The sequence below is a fragment of the Macaca fascicularis genome, chromosome 17 (genome assembly GCF_037993035.2).
Source record: "Macaca fascicularis isolate 582-1 chromosome 17, T2T-MFA8v1.1".
In the NCBI taxonomy this organism is placed as follows: Eukaryota; Metazoa; Chordata; class Mammalia; order Primates; family Cercopithecidae; genus Macaca; species Macaca fascicularis.
The window spans coordinates 82,680,403-82,695,489 of record NC_088391.1 but is presented as its reverse complement, the minus strand read 5'-3'; the positions used below and the strand labels follow the sequence as shown (position 1 = coordinate 82,695,489).

Genomic DNA, 15,087 nt, shown 5'->3' with positions numbered 1-15,087 from the left:
AAGATCCAACCGTATATTCCTTTCTTGAGCTCCAGATGCTATATAAGCTTCAATTACCTAGCCTTTCCTTAAGCCCCATATTTTTGTGGGACTCCCATTCCTATATATGTAATTAAAATTGTTTTTCTATTAATCTGCCTTATATTAACTTAATTTGTACCCCAACTAAAGAATTTCAGAGGGTGGAAGGAAACCATTCTCCCCTCCCTGACAATTATGTTAACATTACCTCAAAGAATAGGTTGAATACTGGAAGACTAAAATATAAATTAAATTCTTCCTCTGTCACAAAGTCCTGAAATAATTTTTCTAAGTTAGGGTGCCATAATTCTAACATAATTTTAAACAACAAAATTTTCATAATATACTAAATCTAAAATATAAACTATGGCAATATAATTTGAAAAGGTTATGCCTCATTTATAATATAAAATACATTTTTAATTTTTGGCAAGCATAGAATAGTGTTTATTTTCATTTATGTTGGCAAAGACACTGATGGATTTTACAGTTCCTATTTTTTCAGCTATTACAGAAACTAAATTAAGCTATGGAAACTGCTAAATTATTTTGTTTCATAGCTTTCCTTTAATGGTTTTGGCTTGGTTTAAATTTACAGAAAGTAGTTTCTGCTAGAGGCATTCTCTTGGGAATTACTCAAAGTAAATTTTAAAAAGGATATGTGAGAGAAACTATTGTTAAACAAATATTACAGGCCATTCTTTTGAACTGAACTCTTGCACTAGGCCTCAACAGACTAGACTAAACCAAAATGGAATCAGTCATGCTACATGCCATATCATCAAACTGAAGCTTTAAAGGAAACAGATCCCAAAACAGACCAGTTTTTCCTAAAAACAGGAGATTCCAGGAAATCTGGGTCATTGTAATAAAGAATTCCTGTCTGCTTTAACCCTTTCATAAAGTAATCTGAGACAGAGTCTCGCTCTGTTGCCCAGGCTGGAGTGCAGTGGTGCGCCATCTAGGCTCACTGAAAGCTGCGCCTCCCAGGTTCATGCCATTCTTCTGCCTCAGCCTCTCGAGTAGCTGGGACTACTCTCAAAAAAAAAAAAGAAAAAAAAAGAAATCTGAAGTAACCTGATGTTAACCAATCAGTTTTTTTATTTTATTTTTTCCTATTGTTCTGTTTTCTCGTTTCCACCTTACAAAACCCACTGTCCTGAACTTGCCCAATTGGAGTTTTCATTCCATTTTCTGGAATAGAGGCTTCTCTGATTCATGAATCCCAAATAAAAGCCAATTATATCTACAACTAAATTTGTTGTAATTTTTTCTTTTAACACTATTGTGGATATACAGCTAATTAATAAAACTAACTTAGAAAATATTAATTTATTTTTTACTTCCCTTTTATATGAACTACACAAAGCAGTGGTTTTGTTAATAATTTGGATGTTTTTCTTGCCTATGTTTTTCAGTAATCTTTCCTTTTATTTTAATTAATGGGTTATAGAAGGAAATCCAAACAAGTCAACAACTGTTCTCGGTCATTTATACTTTATCTCATTGGGACATTTAGTCCACAGACCCACCCTGTAGTTATTTCACACTCCTGAACACAGACTTGAACTAGATATACTGACCCATCGCACAATCCCCATACTGAGTCCCCAACTCAGGGAGTGAACACCAAATTGAAATTCCTGAAATTCAGGCCAATATCCCTGATAAACATCGATATGAAAATCCTCAACAAAATACTGGCAATCAAATCCAGCAGCACATCAAAAAGCTTATCCACCACAATTAAGTCACCTTCATCCCTGGGATGCAAGGCTGGTTCAACATATGCAAATCAATAAACATAATCCATCACATAAAAGAACCTATGACAAAAACCACATGATCATCTCACTAGATGCAGAAAAGACCTTCGATAAAATTCAAGATCTCTTCATGTTAAAATCTCTCAATAAACCAGGTATTGATGGATCATATCTCAAAATAATAAGAGCTATTTATGACAAACCCACAGCAAATATCATCTGGATGGGCAAAAGCTAGAAGCATTCCCTTTGAAAACTGGCATAAAACAAGGGTGCCCCTTCTCAACACTCTCATTCAACACAGTATTGGAAGTTCTGGCCAGGGCAATCAGAGAAGACAAAGAAATAAAGGGTATTCAGATAGGAAGAGAGGTAGTTAACTTGTCTGTTTCCAGAGGACACGATTCTATACTTAGAAAACCCCATTGTCTCAGCCCAAAACTCTTAAGCTAATAAGCCATTTCAGCAAAGTCTCAGGATAAAAAAAATCATTGTGCAAAAACCACAGGCATTCCTATACGTCAACAATAGACAAGGAGAGAGCAAAATCATGAACGAAATCCCATTCACAATTGCTACAAAGAGAATAAAACACCTAGGAATACAGCTAACACAGGATGTGAAGTACCTCTTCAGGGAGAACTACACACCACTGCTCAAGGAAGTAAGGGAGAACAAAAACAAATGGAAAAACATTCCATCCTCATGGATATGAAAAATCAATATAGCAGGCCGTGCCCGGTGGCTCACGCCTGTAATCCCTGCACTTTGAGAGGCTGAGGTGGGCGGATCACAAGGTCAGGAGTTTGAGACCAGCCTGGCGAACATGGTGACCCCATCTCTACTAAAAATACAAAAATTAGCCAGGTGTGGTGGTGCATGCTGTAATCCCAGCTACTTGGGAGGGTGAGGCAGGAGAATTGCTTGAACCTGGGAGGTGGAGGTTGCAGTAAGCCGAGATTGCACCACTGCACTCCAGCCTGGGTGATAGAGTGAGACTCTGTCTCAGAAACAAAACAAAACAAAACAAAACAAAAATTGTGAAAATGCCCATACTTCCCAAAGTAATTTATAGATTCAATGCTATTCCCATCAAACCACCATTGACATTCTTCACAGAATTCGAAAAAACTACTTTAAATTTCATATGGAACCAAAAAGAGCCCATATAGCCAAGAAAATCTTAAGCAAAAAGAGCAAAACTGGGAGCATCACATTGCCTGACCTCAAACTATAGTACAAGCAACCAAAACAGCATGGTACTGGTACCAAAACAGATATATAGACCAATGGAACACAGCAGAGACCTCAGAAATCACACCTCAAATCTACAACCATCTGATCTTCACCAAACCTGAGAAAAACAAGCAATGGGGAAAGGATTCCCTACTTAATAAAAGGTGTTGGGAAAACTGGCTAGCCATATGCAGAAAACTGAAACTGGACATCTTCCTTACACCCCATATAAAAATTAACTCAAGACAGATTAAAACTTAAATGTAAAACTCCAAACCATAGAAACACTAGAAGAAAATCTAGGCAATACCATTCAGGACATAGGCATGGCCAAAGCCTTCATGACAAAAACACCGAAGCAATTGCAACAAAAGCCAAAATTTACAAATGGGATCTAATTAAACTAAAGAGCTTCTGCAGAGCAAAAGAAACTACCATCAGAGTGAACAGGCAACATACAGAATAGGAGAAAATTTCTGCAATCCACCCATATGACAAAGGTCTAATATCCAGAATCTGCAAACTTAAATTTACAAGAAAAAAAAAAAACATCAAAAAGTGGGCAAAGGATATGAACAGACACTTCTCAAGAGAAGACATTTATGCAGCCAACAAACATATGAAAAAAAGCTTAACATCGCTGATCATTAGAGAAATGCAAATCAAAACCACAATGAGATACTATCTCACGCCAGTCAGAATGGCGATCATTAAAAAGTCAGGAAACAACAGATGCTGGAGAGGCTATGGAGAAACAGGAACACTTTTACATGGTTGGTGGAAGTGTAAATTAGTTCAACCATTGTGGAAGACAGTGTAGTGATTCCTCAAGGATCTAGAACCAGAAATGCCGTTTGACCCAGCAATCCCATTACTGGGTATATACCCAAAGGATTATAAATCATTCTACTATAAAGACACACACACGTATGTTTATTGCAGCACTATTTACAATAGCAAAGACATGGAACCAATACTAATGTCCATCAATTATAGACTAGATAAAGAAAATGTGGTATATATACACTATGGAATACTATGCAGCCATAAAAAGGAATGAGACCATGTCCTTTTCAGGGACATGGGTGAAGCTGGAAGCCATCATCCTCAGCAAACTAACAGGAACAGAAAACCAAACACTACACGTTCTCACTCCTAAGTGGGAATTGAACAATGAGAACACATGGACATAGGGAGGGGAACAACACACATCAGGGTCAGTCAGGGAGTGTGGGGCAAGGGGAGGGAGAGCATTAGGACAAATAGCTAATGTATGCAGGGCTTAAAACCTAGATGACAGGATGATAGGTGCAGCAAACCACCATGGCACACATACACCCATTTAACAAACCTACACTTTCTGCACTTTTATCCTGGAACTTAAAGTTAAAGAAAATAAAATAAAGGAAAAGAGAAAAAAAATAAACCACCTAAAAGTTGAGCTGAACACAATAAGAAAAAAGAAATTCCTCTCCTGACAAAAATACTAAAATGAAAATGTATCATATACCTGTGGAATTGCTGAGATTAGGGCCACTTCAAAAACATGAAAAAACACAGTGGTGGTGATTCCTAACACCTCGCTACTTACCTCGCCTATTTAGCTGGTCTGTGCACACTGAGACGGACTTGGAGAAGGTTGGCTTATCATAAACAGAGTCAGAGGGTGACTCCAATTACAGATGTTCCTTTATATGTGGTAACTACTTGGGCAAATCCAAATATGTCCTGATACCTGCTATGCAGCTAATGATTTGGCAAATTATTTTACCTCCTTACCAATTAGTAAGGACAACTGGAAATAATTCACTTTTAGCTGGCAAGGACTCCTTCACTGTTAGACCTCAAACTCTCCCAATCCATGGCAAACAGGAGCCTTGACTGTCTAGATATCCTGTAGGACATAATGCTGACAATAAAATATGGATCACTTCATCCCAAATGTCTTAGTAGAAATATGTGTGCCTCTGTGGTGAAAAATATTGACATTTCAAGTGCTTGACAATTCAGCAATATTTCTAAATGTGGCCTGGATGTTACTGGGAAATTGTTCTTATATAAAAGGAAAATTTCTGCACCTAAGATAACCTAAAACTCAGGAAGAGATACAATGCTTTTTAGATTCCTTTATATACTAGAAAAAAATCACATTATACATTTTGGTGTGTTGCTCTAGTCCATTCACAGAATAGCCCCAAAGAGCTTTAATATGAAAAAGAAAAGGCTCTGTTGCTTACACATTTGCAAGGTGCTCTGATGGTGAGTCCAGATGACCTTGTTTACTTATTCAGTGGTATCTGAAGTTTCATGGCTGGGTGGGTTAGTTGGTTGTTTGGTTAGTTGCTTTGCAATTGAGCCCTGGTAGAAACTACACACTTGGCCATGACCTAGCAAGTGACCGTGCAACCTGAGATTGCCATGATGAACTAAGTACTATTTGATCTGCCAGGCTGTAAGACTAGGCTTAAATAGAAGTAATTACAACCAAATGGAAGTGATCTATTGGAAATCAGGCTCAAGCAGGTAGAGAAAGAACAAGGCACATGAAAAGGTAGCCCAGACTCAGCACCTACTCCTGCTACATGACCCACCTATTTGAATGGAAATTTAGAACATCATGGGGAAAAATAAGTTGATGAGGGATACATAAAATTCAGAATCAGTTTGTAGAGCAACTTGCACAATAAATAGGCAACAAACAGAAATATAATGCCATGGCAATGAAGCCCCCCTAAAGAGTGGAAATAAAAAATAGCGTAAAATTGAAATGCATAAGTGGACTCGTGTACAGTTCCTATGGTTGTTCACTCCGTGCGGCAGGAGACAAGCATGTGATGGATCTACGCTCATTCATGGACAATGGCTCATCATAGCTGGACGGTCAGGGACATCAAAATAATGAGTTTGCAAGATTGGTGACAAGAAGGTCTATTCAGTGGCCAGGATAGATACTTTTAAAAACTTTCACTCGTCTGAGCCCCCTTATTGTTCCTGAGCCAGTTTGTAACATTTCACCTGCATTGGTTTCATTTTGCTAGTGAATAGATGATATTAAAGGTTGGGTTTTGTTTTGTTTTCCAGCTGGGTTGTTTCGGTGGTGAAATACATCACCTTGAAGGACTTCAGATCTTCTGTAGCTGGGTTTTATTATAAAAACACCCTAGACAAAATACACTGATTTCTCAAGTGCAAGAAATGATTGCTGATCATTGTAGGTGTTTAGATAAAAAGAACAGCTACTTTACATGTAAAATAAAATGCTAATTCTTTTTAGCTGTAGAAAATAGCCAGCAATAGCCCAGATCTTTATCCCATGCTTACAGCCCATCTGATGAGAGAATGTGGCAATTAGGTGTCCTATCCCAAAAAGAAAGAAACAGATTTTAGATTATAGAAACGTTATGTGAAATACTTTATATATGAATTATTCATAGAGTATTATTAGAAATAATTATTTCATAAATGAATACAAAATTCTGAATTTCAGTCCAATTCAAAAAGTACTGACTTAGAATCTAGTGTTTGCCAGGACATACACTGACTGGTCAACTAGACACACACACAAATAATAATTTCCTCTAGTTTTAAGAGCTTTACCTCTTAAGCATCCATTATCAAGCAAAGGAATGCAAAACAAGGCCTGAATTTAACCTGTGGAATAATGATGGGCATAGTGGTAGAAATGTGAGTTAGCAAACCCTATGGGATGTTTATTATTTTGAATCAACAGATAACTATTTTTAGCATTTCATGTAAAAAGTATGAAAACTTCTTTTTATTAAACTTTTACAAATATATGTTAAACATTCAGTAATACCTATCACATCATGTAAATCTATTATCTTTCTGTCTTTCCCTCTCGAATACGGTAGCCACTAACCATATTTACAATTTAAAATTAACTAAGATTAAAAATTCAATCCTCAGTCCCACTGGCCATATTTTAAGTGCACGATGTCGCATGTGCCCAGGGCCCCCGATATGGCCTTCCATGTTATATTATCGAAATGTTCCATTATCACAGGAAGTTTTCTTGGTCTTATAAGTTGAACCTATCTTCCAAATTAATGGAACAGATGGAGCCACTGAATTTTCAAGTTAATGAATGTTGATCTTTTTTTTTCATCCATATTGCATTTTATTCTATTTAATTGAATATGTTCTGTTCTGTTGTAAAATTAATGGCTTACTTTCTTTTCTCTTTCTGGTTGTAAAACAAATGTCTTACTTTCTTCTGTTGGCAAGCGTCTCTTCACTGTTCCTTGTAGTGGTCTTCATTCCATGCTTCTCTTTGCTCTGATCAAAAGAACAACGGGGGCTTTGTGTGGGTGTTCTTATGGGGCGGCCACAAATCTTATTTACCTTTTAAATAGAAAACATTAAAAGGCAGTTAGAAATCATGCTCCATCTTTCTGAGAATGTGATGTTTCGTAGAAGTCAAAACAATGACATGTTCTTGCTTTCACCTCAATATTCACCTTTAAAATAATATACAATGTTTGTTAGTTTTTCAAACAGAGGGAAGTAAATTGTCTGTATAAAATGGCAGTTATGATAAATGGACCTCGTGGACATTTATGTGGTATGCAGTATACATGTGCAAGATATGCCAAAATCAGATGACTATATTAATAAACTGACTTATTTATGTAATATTACTTTATCAAAATAGATATTATTTATGATTTATATGTATAACTAATCACATACTTGTCCTATGTTAAAATGAAATAATTTGCTATGGAATATGTGGTCCTTTTATAAATGAATTCTAAGGTCAAAAGCAAATATCTTTGTAGTTTTCTTCTTAAGGTCCTTTCTTAGAAATGACAATGAATATTAATATGAAGATCTCCTTTTATAATAGTTCTGCATCTTCTTTCTCAAACTGGTGTGATTTCAGGGTGTTATTACAGTACTTTTAAAAAATAATTTATCCCCATCGAAAACATACTGTTTCTTTAATACTTATCTAGTAAAGATATCTGTATAATTTACATAAGTATCATCGAAAAAATTAAGTAATTACTTTACATGTAAAGCATCAAACAGATTTATATGATACCTCATATAATTGAAAAGGCAGAGTAATATAATTGGAAATACGTAAAAGCATTGCCTGGAATCAAGAGACTCTGGTTCTCGTCCTAATTTTTCCTTTCTTCACACTGAGACCTTAAAAACGTAACAGACCTCTTTGAATGTGATTTCCTAATGTGCACAACGAAGAAGTTAGAATAAATTATTCCAAAGTTCCCTTAAAGTTAGAGATCTCTTTGATTTTCCATGTAATGAGTATTGAAGAAGCTATGTATCCATTTCATTTATTTTACCCATATTTCTTTCACTTTTAGTATTTGCAAAGCACATATATTAAATGTTATAATAGGGAAAATAGGAATAACTAAAGTTTCTCCTAATAGAGCTTGTAATTTAAGAGGAAAGAAATAAAGGAATCCTTCTAATCATCAAAATGCAAGTTGTATGTGTCAAAAAAGTGCGACTGACAATGGATGTCCGAGAGAGGTAGGATCCTTGCCTGGTGGGGGTGATGGGTGAAGAAGGATATCAGCAAAGACTACCCTGGGAAAGGCTACTACCCATCGGGATGAGACTTGGAGCATCCATTGAACCTGGATATGTTGAAGTTATTTCAGTTCAATCAAATTAAAAATAAATATCTGTTGTACCCTACTATGTTAGATGCTAGAGATACAAATATGAATAAGGCATGGCCTCACGTACACTGTTGAGATGAAAGTTACACCGGTAAAATAGCAATTGTCCTATAACATGACAAGAGCAACCCATTACAAGGATGTCAAAACATTGTAACACATGGTTACAGCAACTACACTGTGCATTTGGAACAAGAAGTACATGCTGTGAGAAATGGGTGTAGCAAGAGGTAAGGCTGGTGTGAAAGACATAAACAAGCCATCGTATGACTTGGAGACTGAGCTAAAGGACTTGTGAGAGCAAATGGAACACAGGCAAAAGATTCCAAGTGGGGAAAGTGCAGCTTCAGATTTCCACATGAGAAAACTCATCACAGCAGCTGTGCAGACAGAGGGAGAAGAGAGGTCCTTCAACAGGCCCATGGAAAATGTCAGGGCCCGAAGTCGGCAGAGAAGCAGTAAAATGGAAGAAGTGGATTTCAGAGATGCACAGGAGGGACAAGAGTAGCACTTGGAGATGGATTTGATAGAGAATTTTCTCAGAACAAAGAACAGTGATGATGGGCAGAGGAAAAGTCCTCAGAGGGTAGGTGTCAGAAAACATGAGGCTGACACGGACAATTGAAAAAGTTTTGCTTTGCTTGGAAAGGTGGGTTCATGGAAGATAATCATAAAAGGAAATTATATTTAAAGGGTAAGTTAGAGAAAAGATTTTGGAGGGCTTTAAATGCCAGGCTAAGGAGCTTTATTTTTTAGATAAAAGCTCCTGATGGTTGCTCAAAATGTAAAATGCCACAGCTGAAGTTTAGTAAATGCATGAGGCCGCATTGCAGAAGTTGGACTAGAGAGAGAAAACTATTCAAGGCAAGTAAACTGTTAATAGACTCTTCAAGCAGTCCTGAATAAGAAATTTTAATTTTGAACTGCAATAGTGACAGTGTTCATGAGTTACAGATAGAAGAGAGGCAAAGTCAACAGGGCTGGGCAAATGATTGACAGAAGCAAAAGAAGCATAAGGACAAGGTGGTAAAAGACTCAAAGTGAATTTCCACTTTGAAAAGTAGCGATAGTAAAGTATAAATCTATTAGTAAGGTGCTAAATTATTCACAAAAATGGAGGAAAGTATGTTCGCTATAGGTTCATCAACAACTCCTAGTAACAAGAACCCAGGGAAGACGATCTAAGTTGATAGTGTTTTTAAGTGGATAGAGTAAGATTATTTGACCACACCACAGGACAGTTTGAAATAAAGAAGCAAAGAGAAAGGGAAACAGAATCTGCAATCACTATCCAGTATGCCTTGCCATAGGGTTTGAGGCGAGTTATGGAACTTCTACATATCTTAGTTTTCTCATCTTTGAAACTCAAGAAAATAAAACTACTTTGAAGTTATGAGTTCAGAGAAATCTTATCTCATCCTGTCCCTTCCTCGTCAGACCTCAGATTGTAACTGCTATTGACCATGTTTCCAGGCAAGGAGGACGGAGAGCTGAAAAATACCAGCCTCGCAACACCTTTATCCCCATTATCATCTTTGCAATTATTTTTTCAAATACACAAGAAAATGCTCTAGCCATAGACTTATAAGATATCTTTGATTGTATCCAAAGATACAAGCATATATAGCTGATTCTAATAAACGCAAGTAAATTTCAAAGCCCTTATATTTGTCGACTTGCTATGAGGGAGCTCAACTTCATACTTTATTGAAAAGAAAAGGAAAACCATCTGTTATCAGGACATTACTCTGTCACCTTAGCTCCCTTGAGGTGAGCCAATTTGGGTGGCACCTTTCAATACTAGTACCTTCTTGCTATTGAAAAAACCTTCACACTTATGTTGACAATTTTTCATCTTTGACTTATACTGCAATTTCCTTCTTAATTCTCCTCCCTGGTCTCTACCATTTTCCCCTGCAATCAGTCTGGAGTGTCTTGCAAAAAATTGTTTTCCTCCCTAATGCTTATCTACTCTGGCTTTCAGTTTCTTCCCAGGCTTCCCACTGATTTTCAAGTTCCCATTTCACCTTGAAATGACTCTCTTAGTTGCTCCTAGCCCATATCACTTCCACCGTTCTGATCAAGTTATTTGTTTCAACAACTGCTTGTCAGTTAGCTGACTTTCCCCATTCTCACTGTAATCTTGGCACTACGTGCAAAAGCACAAACTTATCTTTGGAGCCTCCCCCATCTGTGCACTCAGTCTTATTCAAATCTTCAGACTTTCAAAGCTTTTTACAAAAAAACTTTGTAAAGAATAACTTAAATTGTTTATTTTCATTTGATTCACAAAGCAGAGCTTCTGTTTCTTTTTGTTTTTGTTTTCTTTCTTTCTTTTTTTTTCCAGACAGGATCTCACTCTGTCGCCCAGGCTGGAGCGTAGTGGCGTTATCATGACTCACTGCAGCCTTGGACTTCCTGGCTCAAGCAATCCTCCCACCTTGGCCTCTAGAGTAGCTAGACTATAGGCACATGCCACCATGCCCGGCTTATTTTTTATCCCTTTTTTTTTTTTTTTTTTTTTTTTTTGTAGAGATGGCATCTCACTATGTTGCTTGAGCTGGTCTCAAACTCCTGGCCTCAAGTGATCCTCCTACCTTAGCCTCCCAAAATGCTGGAATTACAGGCGTGAGACACCGTGCCCACCCTAGAATCTCTATTTCTTTTGCAATAGTACTTCCTTAATGTTTAATAATAATAATACAATTTGAAAAGCAAAAATGTTTAAAATATTACAAATTGAAAAGCAAAAAATGCTGAGGTAGTTCAAGTGATTATTAAGCAACCTGGGTTAGTGGAGGAGGCACAGGCTCACTTCACAGTCGCTTGTATGTAAAGGTAACTAATTGCTTTGCTTCAGGTCACATCTAGGATGCTTGGTGTTAACAGAGAGGCAGTTAAGAGATTACATAAGGCATGAGTCTGCATGTATGCTTGATAATAATAATGATACATAAAATAAGAAACAAGGTACTTTGTGGACACAAGTGCTGTACTCCCTTACATTAAATAACTCACATTATTATACTAAAAGCTAATTTTAAACTATCCAGAAGAAATAGACTATTGGTAATTTTTTCAGTTATAGCAACAAATTTGAGTTTATTTCTCGTGTTCAATTCCCTTATGATTCTGAGAAATAGTTTCTAAAAGAGCTGGCTGATTTTAGGGGTAAAATCTGTTCCCACAAATCTGGTCTTTGTGTTGGAGAAGCTATTTCTTCAACACAGAGAGAAAGTCCATGATGTTAGTTTTATTCCAAAGAGGACAAATTTAGGAAGGTAGTAAGTTGGGCCAGGTCACTATGGGGGCAGAGGTAATGTACCAGATACATTAGATTTGGATTTGATTTTTCAGACTATTATACTATATTAATAATTAATGGGCAAGGGAACAGAATTATCAGAGCCCTGTTTTAGAAAGATCTGTTATAGTCATTGCAATCAACAAAAACACCATTCCAATAGGTGAGGTAAGAGACTATTGGAATAAACTCAGAACCAGTGAAATAAGAGAGGAAAAGGGGAAGCTCCTTTATGAGCGCAATGAATGGTATTTGACTAGGGCTTGACTCCCTATACAAGACAAGAAAGAAGAAGTTAAAGCTCTTGGTGGTTTTAAACATAGTAATCAGGATGATTACAGAGCCAGACACTGATAGATGGAAGTTAGAAGGTAGAACAAGTTTAGTTTACGGTGTACCTGTTTTTTGGAGGGAGAGATTAATTCTCATTTTGAGCTTTAATTGTGAGGTAATTTCTAAAACACAGCTCTAAATAATAGATTGGAGATTAAAACCAAGTTAATGAATAGAATCGCACGCATAGAGCCAATAGTTAAACCCATGCAAATAGATGAAATCATAAAATGTATATAAAATGTAATGTTAGAAGGAAAATCAGATGCAGGAGAAAGAGAATTCATGTAATATACTGTCCCCATCCCACAAAAAAGGAGGAGGAGAAAAGCTTTTACTATGTTGCTACATTTGTATCAATAGAAATGAAAAAAGTAAATAAAAATAAGTGATTACAGGTCGGGCGCAGTGGCTCACTCCTGTAATCCCAGTACTTTGGGAGGACAAGGTGGGCAGATCACAAGGTCAGGAGATCGAGACCATCTTGGCTAACACGGTGAAACCCCGTCTCTACTAAAAATATAAAAAAAAATTAGCCATGCGTGGTGGCAGGTGCCTGTAGTCCCAGCTACTTGGGAGGCTGAGGCAGGAGAATGGCATGAACCCAGGAAAGGCTCCGTCTCCAAAAAAAACAAAAACAAAAACAAAAAACAAAAGTGATTACAAAATATTATGCTCTAAAACTATGGAACAACTGCCATCCAAATAGTAGATCTGCTACATTCAAGGTACAAATAATTCCATAAGCCAGGTACGGAAAACATATAAAAGTTGTGACCATAACACCACTTTTAAAACACTAGTACATTCTAGCATTGCAACAAGGAATATTTATAGGAGGTTATAAATTATTAAGACTCCATTAAGCACTGCCCCAGTTCTTGGGGAAAAGCAAATAAAGCAATGTTAAGGTCGAGTAAGAGAGGAAACACATACTATCTCTGCTTGGCAAGGATTACAGGTATGTTTACGCTATGGTTAGCAAAGAGTAAAGAAGGTCTTCTGTAAAAGTGTTTACTTGGAGGCATGGATCCTTTCCATTTTCCACAAGTTGCTTCTCCATACGGATTTCTGCTAGACATTGTCATAAATTTTCCCATTCTAACTCATATTATATTTTGAATTAAGGAAAAGAATGAGGAAGAGGGAGAGGAAGGGAAAGATGGGGAGAAGCAGAAGCACATTTTAATAATCTCCTATCCACACCACTGTGAACAGAATATTGATTCCATGTTGCTATTTTTGCATGCCTATATATTAAACCACCAGAGGGCGCTTCTGCATTTCATTCCTATTCATAATTATTAATTAAACTGACTGTGTGGGTGGATTTAAAGCATTTAGTTTAGGACTCTGGAAAATCCAACTTGTAGGCCAAAGTGACAAGTGTTTAGATACAAGAAATCTTCGGAAAAATCTAGTCTTTTATGTAAAACCACCAGGCTGAGGCTGCAGTGCCAATGTAGTCAAATAAGAAATGGAAAACCAATCCCTAATTGTAGGCTAATTTGTTCAGACTGAACTGTCTCAAAGTCAGGAATAGAGATACTGAGAATTGACCAAGGATTTCAATCACTTCCCCTTTTTCTCTTTCTCTCTTTTTCTTTCCTTTCTTATTTCCAGTTTTAAAGACTCCTTTGTTTAGAAAGTTCAAAGACTGAAAGCCAAATCAATTTTTGTTCTTGTTTAGCTACAGATGACAATGTCAATCAATACACTGAGCCCTCATTATTGGTATGGCATTATTCTAGTAGATGGGAATAGAGCAAGGAACCTTCTCTCTAGGAGCTTATAGTCTAGTGAGAAAACTAAAATTATGACATTAAATAGACAACTTTAGGTATTGTTATTTAGTTAAAAATGCATCATTAGTAGTGGAATGGGGTGGAGTGGGGATAGGGCGCTTCAACCAGGTGGTCAATTGGTTTAAATACTATTTTCTACTTGTTTGGAAAGTAGGATTTAGGTTATGTTCTGAATAACGTTAAGCAGCAGCCATGGGAAGATCACAGGGAAAAGCTTTATATGCAGAGAGAACAACACTAAAATAGAAGAGAGAGAAAGGCCACAGCAACTGAAAAATGCCACATAGTAATGGGGAGCGTAGGGGGACAAGGCAAGAGGCAAACTGGCCAGATCATCATGGTCTACCAAGGGCTAAGTTTGTGTTCTAAGTGGGCTCTGAAGTAACTGGAGAATTCTGGGCATAGCAGTAACATGATCTCTTTAATGTTTCAAAGAAAATATCACACTGGCTGTCATTTGGAGAGAGGTCTGCACAGGGCATAAGAAAATGGACAAGGGGCCGGGCGCAGTGGCTCATGCCTGTAATCATAACACTTTGGGAGGCTGAGGCAGGCAGATCGCATGAGGTCAGGAGGTCGACACCAGCCTGGCCAACACGGTGAAACCCTGTCTCTACTAAAAACACAAAAATTAGCCAGGCATGGTGGCGGGCGCCTGTAAGTCCAGCTACTCAGTGGGCTGAGACAGGAGAATCGCTTGAACCTGGGAGGCGGAAGTTGCAGTGAGTTGAGATCGCACCATTGCAATCCAGTCTGGGCAACAAGAGTGAAACTCCATCAAAGAAAGGGAAGGGAAGAGAAGGGGAGGGAAGGGGAGGAGAGGGGAGGGGAAGGGAGGGGAGGGAAGGGAAGATGGACAAGATAAAAATAGTAAATCCAGCTATGAAGTTTTGAGTGTGTTTCAGGGAAGAGATGATGCTGCCTTTGCTAAGGGTGATCTGTGA

At 37.4% G+C, this 15,087-nt stretch overlaps 1 protein-coding gene across 2 annotated transcripts in view; it reads right to left on the bottom strand.

Moving 5' to 3' along the window:
• Positions 1-15,087, bottom strand: part of GPC5 (glypican 5) — a 1,453,194-nt gene that overhangs the window by 1,122,281 nt on the left and 315,826 nt on the right. For both annotated transcript variants that reach the window (XM_005586085.5, XM_065533383.2), the window contains exon 4: positions 7,252-7,385. In XM_005586085.5, coding sequence (XP_005586142.3) covers positions 7,252-7,385 — 134 coding nt within the window. The remainder of the gene's footprint in view (positions 1-7,251; positions 7,386-15,087) is intronic.